Source organism: Gigantopelta aegis, chromosome 7, assembly GCF_016097555.1.
Source record: "Gigantopelta aegis isolate Gae_Host chromosome 7, Gae_host_genome, whole genome shotgun sequence".
NCBI lineage: Eukaryota > Metazoa > Mollusca > Gastropoda > Neomphalida > Peltospiridae > Gigantopelta > Gigantopelta aegis.
In genome coordinates, this window is record NC_054705.1 from 25,973,435 (window position 1) to 25,987,082 (window position 13,648).

The 13,648-nt window shown below is 36.1% G+C and overlaps 1 protein-coding gene across 4 annotated transcripts in view; it reads left to right on the forward strand.

Annotated features, from left to right (window-relative positions):
• LOC121376761 (coiled-coil domain-containing protein 73-like) overlaps positions 1 to 13,648 on the forward strand; it is a 173,194-nt gene that overhangs the window by 5,340 nt on the left and 154,206 nt on the right. For 2 of the 4 annotated variants that reach the window (XM_041504531.1, XM_041504530.1), the window contains exons 2-4: positions 5,522 to 5,606; positions 6,496 to 6,647; positions 10,244 to 10,315. In XM_041504531.1, coding sequence (XP_041360465.1) covers positions 5,543 to 5,606; positions 6,496 to 6,647; positions 10,244 to 10,315 — 288 coding nt within the window. In that variant the 5' untranslated portion in view covers positions 5,522 to 5,542. The remainder of the gene's footprint in view (positions 1 to 5,521; positions 5,607 to 6,495; positions 6,648 to 10,243; positions 10,316 to 13,648) is intronic. The other 2 variants (XM_041504532.1, XM_041504533.1) reach the window with 1 other exon arrangement.

Consider the following 13,648-nt stretch of genomic DNA (forward strand, 5'->3'; position numbering starts at 1 on the left):
CTCAAGTATTCAGTGAGTGGTTTATTTGCTGTTTATTTGATGAGACCCCCACAGGGCTAGTTCTGGCATTAGAGCCCACTCTCAAGTATTCAGTGAGTGGTTTATTTGCTGTTTATTTGATGAGACCCCCACAGGGCTAGTTCTGGCATTAGAGCCCACTCTCAAGTATTCAGTGAGTGGTTTATTTGATGAGACCCCCACAGGGCTAGTTCTGGCATTAGAGCCCACTCTCAAGTATTCAGTGAGTGGTTTATTTGCTGTTTATTTGATGAGACCTCCACAGGGCTAGTTCTGGCATTAGAGCCCACTCTCAAGTATTTAGTGAGTGGTTTATTTGATGAGAGCCCCACAGGGCTAGTTCTGGCATTAGAGCCCACTCTCAAGTATTCAGTGAGTGGTTTATTTGCTGTTTATTTGATGAGACCCCCACAGGGCTAGTTCTGGCATTAGAGCCCACTCTCAAGTATTTAGTGAGTGGTTTATTTGCTGTTTATTTGATGAGAACCCCACAGGGCTAGTTCTGGCACTTACCATATTCGCCAATTGTGAATTTTGAAAGCAGTTGGCAAATTTATTTTAGTTTGTCGAAATAATTCATGTAATAATTGACATTTCTTAGAAAATAACTAACAATTTCTGCAATTTTTGAAGTTTAATAGACAATTTAACATAAATTTTATAATAACTGATACTGAGTTTGTTATTCTATTTATTACCTCAGCTATTTTTTTTCTTTAAAAGTCTTTATTTTCAACACATTGACATACATGTATAGAAAAGATGTAAATCACTTTAAGCACTGTTCTGGGTATTGCTATAACTTTGTAATTTAATCACGTTCATAGATAATTTTCTCTTTTTTGTGGTACAAAATCTATAACGAATTACTTTAAAATGGCATTTTGTTATAAATGTAACACCAAAAACAGAGCCTTAAACGCAAACTCTTTTAAACTACATGACATCATTTGTGTGTTTGCCAAATCGTGATGAAGTCATATTTAGTACCGACAAGGTCATTGGTTTGTAAGCGTCAAATTGTCCAATAGTATTATTCGTTAGACCAATGCAGAATAAAGTTGACATAAAAGTCGTGTTTCGGAAAAAAACATCATGAAATGGTCTATTTATTATATACATCTTTCCTAATTTTTGACAATATCTTTCAGTTTTTGGTAATATCTTTCGCTTATCCTATTGAAAACACTTAATGCCATGATATATTTCTTCTATGGAACATTTCCAGAAAATTTACTTGACCATAGACTTTTAAAAAGAAATTTGAATATAAATTATTTTTATTAACCTTTGCCGGTATTTAATTATACTGCTATACAAACATACCTGACAAAGCGATCCTCCAAAAACTCCCACAAAAACACAACAAATTGAACGCCGTTAAATTCTTACACTTACACTCAATGGCACTACACTGTTAGTTGGCTTCGTATTCGATTCGTTATAGATATTTTATCGTAATTGCACTTGATATCCCTTTTTTTATAGGTACAGTTGTTTAAATTACATTTTTTAATGTTTCAAATAAAATCAGATGCATTGGTAATCATCACATTTAAATAAGAAGAAATGAGACAAAGGGAGATAATTTAATCATGCACTTTTACAAAAAAGTAAATACGATTTCTATATTTTCACTGTAGCTAAAATACAGTGAAAATATGACTTCTTACCGGATATTACTTCTGTAGATATGGTTTCTGTTGCTATGTATATAATATATATATAGGATGAAACCCGATGGTACCCTCATTGAACACTGCTTCGGTTAAATCGCAATATCCAGGAGACCGTTCCCTTTGGGGGAGGGTCAGTCATGGTATGGGGATGCATTTCCTTGGGTTGCAAGATGGACCTCATCACCATTCGTGGTAATCTTAATGGACCTCAGTATCAACAGGAGATCCTTGAGAGAGCTGTTGTCCCCCATTTTGATAATCATCCTCTAGCCACAAGACCCATCTTCATGCATGATAATGCCAGGCCTCAAAGAGCATGTGCTGTCACCCAGTTCTTGCAACAGGATGCTGTTGAGACCATTCCATGGCCAGCCATGAGTCCAGATCTCAATCCCATTGAGCATCTGTGGGACATTTTAGGCTGTTGTGTTCGACAGAGAGACTCAATGAATTGACTGCTGCTTTGCATGAGGATTGGAACAGGATTCCTCTAAATCAAATCCAGAGATTGATCCAAGGAAGGAGGAGGTGTCTTGAACTTTGAAGCAGTTGTTCGTGTGCAGGGAGGTTACACGAGATACTGATGGAAAGTCAATATTTGGACTTGCCAGACATTATTCTTCAATTCTGTGAACCAGATGTGTGCATGGTACTGACAGTTAAGTCTGTGCAACAACAGTGAACTTCGTAATGTTTTTGAATGAAATGAAGTCATTTTCCAAATCTGTACCATCTTCAAATAAACCACATTATGTCATGGTATTATTGTCTATGTTTCTCCTCATCCCTTTCTGTTCACTGAAAATTTCATGTGGTATGGAAATCTTTGACACATTTCATGCACCAGTTCATTAAAGTTGCTCAGTCTAGTCTAAGCAAATACGGGTGTTGCTTAATTAATTTCCATATGTACATGTATATATATATTTTGTAATATAACTAAGTACATTGTATATTTTGGTAAAATCTTTTTTCACATTTATTTTTCTTTCGATATTTATTTTATTAGTAGCCTTCTGTAGCATTTACAATATCCCCTCTTGCGTTGCCACAAAGTGGATTGCCATCCAGACTAGTTTTATAAACTACAGCACACATAGTTCTACCTTTATTATCTTTGTGCTGCATTATATTTGTTGGGTTTTTTTAACTTAGAGACAATGCGAGTCAAGCTGCACATCTTGGCTGTTGTAGCATTTTGTCTTCATACCGTATTAAAAACTAGATTTAATCTCAATAATTTAATGACAATTTGTAAAGAAACATTTTTTTATACATACTGGAATTCTTTTTCAGAACATGTTATTTGAGTTGGTATGGGTTTAAAACTTAAGAACATGTTTTTATATGAATTTTAACTTTATTCAGGGTTGAAAATTAACATGAAAACCATGGTCGGCAGCAGGGCCAGTTGAAGAAAAATCTTACTGGCCCATCTCAAATTCAACTAGTCCTCCACTTATCTCATTGAAATTTATTGCACAGCCAAAATCATAATTAGAATATTCTTTGTTTAATAATAACCATGTGCTCGCCGTATATAGCCAGTTTGCTTAAAAAAGAAACCGATGCGCCGTCGGTTTGTGATCGATCCCCGTCGGTGGACCCGTTGGACTATTTCTCGCTCCAGCCAGTGCACCACGACTGGTACATCAAAGGTTGTGCTATGTGCTATCCTGTCCATAGGATTGTGCATATAAAAGATCCCTTGCTGCTTATCGGAAAGAGTAGCCCATGAAGTGGCGACAGTGGGTTTCCTCCCTCAGTATCTGTATGATCCTTAACCATATGTCTGACGCCATATAACCGTAAATAAAATGTGTTGAGTGCGTTGTTAAATAAACCATTTCCTTCCTTTCCAGGGGTTTTCAAATAAATTAATTTTCACTCATCCTCAGGTATATGAGACAGGGCAATCCCATGAAAGAAAGCTATATGTAAGAAATTTCTATCCCATATTGGATATCACGCTCTTCTGTTTAATGTCATCGTTGGTAATATGTGACGTCATATTAATGTGAGAAGGAAGGAAATGTTTTATTTAACGACACACTCAACACATTTTATTTAGGGTTATATATGTGACGTCATATTAATGTGAGATGGAAGGAAGGAAGGAAATGTTTTATTTAATGACACACTCAACACATTTTATTTAGGGTTATATATGTGACGTCATATTAATGTGAGATGGAAGGAAGAAAGGAAATGTTTTATTTAACGACACACTCAACACATTTTATTTAGGGTTATATATGTGACGTCATATTAATGTGAGATGGAAGGAAGGAAGGAAATGTTTTATTTAACGACACACTCAACACATTTTATTTAGGGTTATATATGTGACGTCATATTAATGTGAGATGGAAGGAAGTAAGGAAATGTTTTATTTAACGACACACTCAACACATTTTATTTAGGGTTATATATGGCATCAGAAGGGCGGGACATAGCCCAGTGGTAAAATGCTTGCTTGATGTGCGGTTGGTCTAGAATTGATCTCCGTCGGTGGGCCTATTGGGCTATTTCTCACTCTAGCCAGTGCACCACGACTGGTATATCAAAGACTGGGGTGGTGCATATAAAAGATCCCTTGCTACTAATGAAAAAATGTAGCAGGTTTCATCTCTATGACTGTCAAAATGACCATATGTTTGACATCCAATAGCCGATGATTAATAAATCAATGTGCTCTAGCAGTGTCGTTAAACAAAACAAACTTTATATGGCATCGGACACATGGTTATGGACCACAGATATTGAGAGAGAAAACCCACTGTCGCCACCATATGGGCTACCCTTTTCGATTAGTAGCAAGGGATCTTTTATATGCACCATCCCACAGATGGGATAGTACATACCACGGCCTTTGTTGCACTAGTTGTGGAGCACTGGCTGGAACGAGAAATAGCCAAATGGGTCCACCGATGTGAGATGGTGACATGAGGTCATTAGACGCAGTTTTAAATTAATATTTGTTATTAAAACCTTCATTATTAAAGCTATCTTATTAATTTAAAAAAAACATGGCAAATATGATAGTGTAGTTTATTTATGACAAAATGGTCAAATAAAACAGTTACTTGTTCAACCATCCGTGTCTGTTTGTGTAAAATAATGGTTTATTTACTGAATGAATGTGGTGAACATTTCAACCATGGGACTCATCCCAGGTTGAAATTTCCACCACCTCGGGTGTACTATTTCTATCCCACATGACCACATATGGTGCAGTCTTATAATGTTTGTGTTGTTTGCCACAACTGATTAGTGATAGTTGTTGGTTCTGTAAAGCATTACACTCGTGTTAGGCAGGAGCCTGTGGATGATCGATACATCATTAATACAAGTTTCTCATGATCATCAAAATGGGTTATTTCTAGTTTCAGATATTCCATTTTAAATTCTTGTTTAGTGAACTTTATTGACATTCATTGAATAACTTTTCAATCATGTTTAATTATTTGCTGCAAAAGTCACTATTAGAACTATTTCTGTTGGCAGACTCAAAACTACAGTGGGCAAGTATTGCAGTATTAAAAAAAGTCACCTCTGGTTATCATATTGTTAGATTTGACCAACAATTTGGTTTACAATTTTATTAAGACTGTGTTACATTGTTAAAGAATAACACTACATCAAAACAGTTCTTTAGAAAACAAAATTTAATCCAGTAGAATATGAACAACCAACTTTAGCCATTCCCTTACTAAATGTTGTTACTTTTGTTTTAAAGTGTTATTAACCTAATTGACATTTATTGAACAGCATTAGTTTGATAGCAGTGTTAAAATTAATTTGCATTTTTCCATTTATTTCAGAGTCTGATCACAGTAAGCACGATGTCAGATACAGATTTCTCAGTGGGTCATACCATCGATGAAGTATTAGATACCAGTAAGCTGCGTAAGTATTGGTAAACATTGGCTGATTCAAGAGGACCCATTGGCAGATCCAGAGAGGGGTCCTATGTCCACCACCCCACCCGTTAGACCCCTTTTTAATGACTAATTCTCTTTTTAAAAAAAGAAGAAAAACCTATACAACCCTGAAAACGCTTCTCTGAGCATCTTTATTTTTTACAATTTAAAGGAGCCTGGTGTGTCCCCAAACCTTCTTACAGATCGCAGTCCTTATAGGACCTCAGATCATTTGCCTTCGACAAACTCAAATTGCCCTTTTTATCATTTTGAGGACCCCCCCCCCCCCCTTTACAAAATCGTGGATCTGCCCCTATGAACTAGGGAAACTTTCTCGAATGTACATGCTTCATCTTGACACCATTTTTGCAGTGTTCAAGTCTGTATTTTATTATGCTTATTAATTTGTTTCATATCACATTGACAATCAAGATACATAAAGAATTTTTGATAAAAAGAAGTAAGTCCTGGTGGATTATGTATTTAAACTTTTATTTTTTAAGATGGGCTGTAAGAAAATGCTTTGATCATCCTGTGTTGCTTTTATATTAATGAAAGTTATCTTGATATAAAGTAAATAAGCTACCATTGTAAATTTTACTGGGAAAGGAAAGGAATAAGTTTATTTAATGACATGTCATCACAGTTTTATTTATGCCTACTTGTAAGTGTTTCTTTAATAAAAGAAGTCAGGCTGTAAATTTAGCATGTTTCCGTACTTACGCAAACCCCAGATTTTGGGTTGGAAGTGTAAGATTATGAGATGAAATCCCAACATATCTATATTAATTCATGTTTATGATTCTGGCGGAATCATACCCCCTCCTTCTCGAATTCAGTGCCTGGTAGTAATTAAATTGTTCGCCTATTTCCAGAAACTGACTCCACTACAACTGACATACCTGTTGTGGAAGACAATTCAGTGATGAAAAACACAGTCACTTGTCCTGACAGCTTCAGTCATGCTGATATCTTTCGAGTCAGAAGTTTTCTGGTGGAATTTTTGGAAGAACTTAAAATACGAAGAGTAAGTTTTCCCATGTAATGTAGGCTTACATCACTAGCTGAGACAAAATAAAGTGAATTGCTGTAACATTTTATAGAATGTGTACTGTTCTTCAGTTGGAACTTTTAAATTAAAAAAGTTTAAAAAACAAAAAAATTGGCTTTGTTTCTTGCAAACTGGCAACAAATTGACAGATATATTGAAGCCCAAACACATTTGAATATTGAATATTTGTATTCATTTACATGTGTATTTCAACCCCAATTTAGGGACATCTTGCAGCTGCATTTCTGGGTGTTTTTTTTACTGGCCTCGTTGGCGTCGTGGTTAGGCCATCGGTCTACAGGCTGGTAGGTACTGGGTTCGGATCCCAGTCGAGGCATGGAATTTTTAATCCAGATACCGACACCAAACCCTGAGTGAGTGCTCCGCAAAGCTCAATGGGTAGGTGTATACCACTTGCACCGAATAGTGATCCATAACTGGTTCAACAAAGGCCATGGTTTGTGCTATCCTGCCTGTGGGAAGTGCACATAAAAGATCCCTTGCTGCTAATCGGAAAGAGTAGCTGATGTAGTGGCAACAGCGGGTTTCCTCTCAAAATCTGTGTGGTCCTTAACCATATGTGACCCATCACATCGAATCGGGTCATAAGTAGGAATATCAAGTTTTTAGTTATACCTATTTTCTCATTCCTGTGATCATCAGCTTTATTTTGATACCAAATTTATTTATGTATCTTGAATTATGTCTGACGCCATATAACTGTAAATAAAAAATGTGTTGAGTGTGTCGTTAAATAAAACATTTCTTTCTGGGGGTTTTTAAATGGAAATAATCATACTGATATACTTAACCTTGTTTGACACCCAATAGCCGATTGTTATCTTTGTGCTGGGCTGTCGTTAAACATCCATTCATTCATTCTAATATACATGTAAGTAATAAACAAAAATATAAAATAAATGTAATTGATATAACCTATTTTGTTAGAGTACCAAATTAAAACTACTATACTGATGTTCAAGATACCTACCATTTGAGCTTCATAAATGTTTTTGCAGCATGCATGTACTGTTTTGTTATTGTATTGCTGAATTATTGGACAGAATAATTACTTTTTTTTTTTTTTTTTTTTTTTTTTTTGGGAGTGGATAGCCCTTGAAATTTATATCAACAGTTGACAATCCCCAGATAACATCAGTATGTTGGCCTGACATTAATCAACCCTGGCAATTAATCACGCTATGTATATTGCTGCAGTGTTTTAAATTTAACACGACACTTGGCAATGCCATGTACATTGTCACAGTGTTTTCAAGTTATTACGACAGTTGGCAGTGCTATGTATATTGCTGCAGTGTTTCCAATTTACCACGGCACTTGGCAGTGCCATGTATATTGTCACAGTATTTTCAAGTTATCACGACAGTTGGCAGTGCCATGTATATTGCTGCAGTGTTTTCAATTTACCACGGCACTTGGCAGTGCCATGTATATTGTCACAGTATTTTCAAGTTATCACGACATTTGGCAGTGCCATGTATATTGCTGCAGTATTTTCAAGTTACCACGGCAGTTGGCAGTGCCATGTATATTGTCGCAGTATTTTCAAGTTACCACGGCAGTTGGCAGTGCCATATATATTGTCACAGTGTTTTCAAGTTATCACGACAGTTGGCAGTGCCATGTATATCGTCGCAGAGTTTCACAGCAGTTGGCAGTGCCATGTATATTGCTGCAGTGTTTTCAAGTTACAACGACAGTTGGCAGTGCCATGTACATGTTGTTTTCAGATTACCACGGCAGTTGGCAGTGCCATGTATAGTGCTGCAGTGCCATGTACATGTTGTTTTCAGATTACCACGGCAGTTGGCAGTGCCATGTATAGTGCTGCAGTGTTTTCAAGTTACCACGGCAGTTGGCAGTGCCATGTATATTGTTAAAAGTTTTCAAGTTACCACGACAGTTGGCAGTGCCATGTACATGTTGTTTTCAGATTACCATGGCAGTTGGCAGTGCCATGTATAGTGCTGCATTGTTTTCAAGTTACCACGGCAGTTGGCAGTGCCATGTATATTGCTGCAGAGTTTTCAAGTTATCACGACAGTTGGCAGTGCCATGTACGTTGTTTTCAGATTACCATGGCAGTTGGCAGTGCTATGTATAGTGCTGCAGTGTTTTCAAGTTACCACGGCAGTTGGCAGTGCCATGTATAGGCCTATTGTTGAAAGTTTTCAAGTTACCACGACAGTTGGCAGTGCCATGTATATTGCTGCAGAGTTTTCAAGTTATCACGACAGTTGGCAGTGCCATGTATATTGTTGAAAGTTTTCAAGTTACCACGACAGTTGGCAGTGCCATGTATATTGCTGCAGAGTTTTCAAGTTACCACAATAGTTGGCAGTGCCATGTACATGTTGTTTTCAGATTACCACGGCAGTTGGCAGTGCCATGTATATTGTTGAAAGTTTTTAAGTTACCACGACAGTTGGCAGTGCCATGTATATTGCTGCAGAGTTTTCAAGTTATCACGACAGTTGGCAGTGCCATGTATAGTGCTGCAGTGTTTTCAAGTTACCACGGCAGTTGGCAGTGCCATGTATATTGTTGAATGTTTTCAAGTTACCACGACAGTTGGCAGTGCCATGTATATTGCTGCAGATTTTTCAAGTTACCACGACAGTTGGCAGTGCCATATACATGTATATTTCCGCAGTGTTTTCAGGTTACCACGGCAGTGCCATGTATATTGCTGCAGAGTTTTCAAGTTATCATGACAGTTGGCAGTGCCATGTACATGTTGTTTTCAAGTTACCACGTCAGTTGGCAGTGCCATGTATATTGCTGCATAGAGTTTTCAAGTTACCACGGCAGTTGGCAGTGCCATGTATTTTGCTGCAGAGTTTTCAAGTTACCATGGCAGTTGGCAGTGCCATGTATATTGCTGCAGAGTTTTCAAGTTACCATGGCAGTTGGCAGTGCCATGTATATTGCTGCAGAGTTTTCAGATTACCACGGCATTTGGCAGTGCCATGTATATTGCTGCAGAGTTTTCAAGTTACCTCGACAGTTGGCAGTGCCATATACATGTATATTTCTGCAGTGTTTTCAGGTTACCACGGCAGTGCCATGTATATTGCTGCAGTGTTTTCAAGTTACCATGACAGGTGGCAGTGCCATGTATTTTGCTGCAGTGTTTTCAAGTATCCACAACATATTTATTGTGCTGTGGAATGTTCAGTTCTCCATATTACTTTTCTTAATTAATTAGTTAATTAATGATTGTAATTACGGACAAATTAGATAAACTTGTTTTTGTTGTCGTCATTTTCTTAATTATTAAAGTTGATTAATTTTTGTTGTAATGGTGACAGTCTGAAGTGAATGGTGCACCAACATTGGTTAATGGGTACACTAGTTAGCCAACATACACGTAGGCTGACACACCAAAATGTCCAGCCGTATTCTATCGGGGGCTTGTTCTAAAAGGTGTTTTAAAATTGTTTGAATTTCAAGGATTTATAATCATGAAACACATTTTATAATTGGCAGGCATATTTGACATGATAAAGAAATGTTTTGTTGTCTACGACTATTTTTGTTTAATTTTATAGAGCAATGATTCTGAAAATGAAGAACGAATCAAGCAGCTAGTCCAGGAGAAATATGAACTTGAACGGAAATGTGTAAGTCAAAATCATCAGCAATGCCACTCTAGCATAGAAATTAATGGGTTAATTTGAAAAAAAATCAATCAATTTTTAATTGTTTATATAGAGCATCCAAAAATGTATATATGTAAAAGCACATATCTGGACAGTCACTACAGTCAGAAATATAGAGAATAGCTGGTTACAGTCAGATATATAGAGAATAGCTGGTTACAGTCAGATATATAGAGAATAGCTGGTTACAGTCAGATATATAGAGAATAGCTGGTTACAGTCAGATATATAGAAAATAGCTGGTTACAGTCAGATATATAGAGAATAGCTGGTTACAGTCAGATATATAGAGAATAGCTGGTTACAGTAAGATATCAGCTTTATTCTGTGAAGGTTTTATAGATTTTACAAGACAACCACAATAGAAATTGGAATTCTAAACAAGAAACCATAAATTTCAACCAGAAATATAATACAATGTTATAAGAGAGTTCATTTCATGAAAAATAATTGCCAGATTTACATATGCTTCATTTAAGTATTGTCTGTTGTTTCTTTTACGTTCGTCGGGATATGAACAAAAAAAATCATCCGCAAACTGAATCGGCGAAGCCGTTCTCACATAAGTTTGTGGATGATTTTTTTTGTTCATACCCAGATGAACATAAAAGAAATAACAGACAATACTTATAATTAAATTTGAATGATACACACTAATAATAACACTAAAACGTCATACTTTATTTTGAATTATTTTTTATCCATAAACAATAACGCTCATTAAGACAACTTGCCCATATAAAATGACGTCATCACATATGACGTTCCCTGACGACGTAATTTTTACGTTCATTGAAAAATGAACAAACCCCTGTTGCTACGTCTGGACGTTACGTTGTAATGAATGTAACAGAAATGTAATTTCACTCATGTGGCTTGAGTATAATGGGTACCATTGGAAATACAGAATATTTTTCCAGGGTATGACAGGTTTTTTTAACCACAGGGCTAGTGGGTTTGTAAATTCCACTAGCCCACTAAAATAAAACACTATAGCCCAAAATTCTGATCAATTACAACACATTTTATATAGTGTTGAAAAACGATGTTTCAAGGAACCAAACCCCTATAGTACCTCAAAAAGAAAAACCCAGCTGACCTGTTTTCTTCTCCTTTTTTATGTACATAGTTTTTTTTAAAAGTATTAGTATTATTTAGTCAAAATTTATCTCGACCTGTACAGGTGAATGAAGTTTCAAAAGTAAATTAATAATTTAGTTTTTTTAAAACTGCATGACCTACCCTATTTAGTCAAGTTTGATCCTAAACCATTGTTTTCACTTTTGCCCCACCCACATCTGGAGTGGGTAAGCAATTTAACAAACACCTCTAACTACCCAAAACAAAAGAATTTAATGCACAATACAAGGTAACACGATAATGCATGGTCTTATTCAGTGTATTCGGTAGTGAATTGTCATTAGGAACAGTGATGTCAGTTGCTCAAATAGCCTACAGGGCAATATATCCATTGTGAGATAGACATCAACAAATATATTGGCAAGATAACTCTTTAATTGATAGACCCCACCACCACCCCCACACCCCCCCCCCACCCCCCACCCCGTATTATCTTGTACAGATGTGAAATGTTATCCAAACTGCTACGCACATTAAACAGGTCAAGCCGGCTATGTTTCCTGATTGCCAACATCCCTAAGTAAGCGAGGCATTAAATTAGAAGACAATAGATAAATAAGACAAACACAGTAATTCTAAACATGACTGGGGTTGTACTTGAGTTATACTACCGGTAGCCTGTTAATTAATTAGGACTGGCCATTCACACATTTGTTACCTTGTTGACACGTGAAAGATTTAAACTACCTCGTAACTTGTACAACCAATCAAAGCACACATTTTATTAAGGTTGTTTTCTGTCCATGAAATGAAAAGAAAACAAAGTCTGTATGGATGTGTTTATTGTAACTGATGACGTAGAAACTTCTTGTTACTGCATTTTGTAAAAATCTAGTTCAAGTTGAATATTAATATATACTTATTGATTTGTTGACATTATGCGATGACCAATGTCAGAATAACATTTATCAAACATACGTCAGTGGAGGAAAACGTCGTGAGCTAGCAGTGTTTTTTTGTGTGGTTTTTTTAAAGCCACTAGCCCATCGGGCTACTGGTTTTGCATTTGTCACTAGCCCTTTGTTAAAAAGAACTAGCCCCGGCCGTCAGGCTAGCGGATTTTTCTACAAACCTTTATGCAATTACAATGTAGAAACTAAAAATTCATGCAGGATGCACATACAATGTAGTCAGCTATAACAGGGAGAGTTTTTTTTGGGGGGGGGGGGTTTAAAGTTTTTTTTTGTAATTATATAACCAAGAAAATAATTGAGCAGACAACTATAAAGTTACTCTAATATAAAATTGTTATTATAAGGCCAAACAAAATAAATTTCTGGTCTCTGGTCAGTGCGCGCCTTGATTTAAAAAAAAAAAAAATTCAGTGTAATTGCTAGAGAATAATTTTTCATAAAATGTTGATAAAATTTCTCGCTGTGTAGTAATACTTTCAGATATAATTTATTGATATAATTTAGTTTTTCTAAGTTGAATAAGTATTCTGTATTTTTTGAAGTTTACTTATTATATCATTTACATTGTACTTTTTTATTACAAATATTTTTAAATTCTAACTTTTTATCATGTATCCTGGACCTATCGAATTCTATCCCATGCTCAGTCCAACAATCGGATACATTTAACAACATTATTATTTACCTTGTCCAGTACAGAGTACAATAACTAAAAAAATGTGTAATTACTTTGTAGTCAATAAATGTAAACTTCCCACCAGGAAATGAATATTTGTTATGTTTTTAATATCATCAAAATACATCACAAACGTGAAATGTATGGAAAAACACATCCATCCTAAAATTGAGGGAACAACAACACAACAGATTGTCAACAAAGCAAATGTAAATGAATTATGAACATACAAGTATACACAATGTAAAGTTTTTGGTGAATATTGGTTGTCAACTAGCACTGTGTTTGGGATTAGAAAGTTTCCATTGCTTTCTGTCCTTACGAGTTTTTTTTTTATGCTTTGTAAACAGTCATGCCACCCTTAACAGATTTCCAAGCAGTTAATAAATTTTCATAAGTATAGGAAAATGGTTTTCTTGTGCTAACAACTGTTATAGGTGGGACCAGCCTTGGTGGCATTGTGGTTAGGCCATCAGTCTACAGGCTGGTAGGTACTGGGTTCGGATCCCAGTCGAGGCATGGGATTTTTAATCCAGATAGCGACTCCAAACCCTGAGTGAGTGC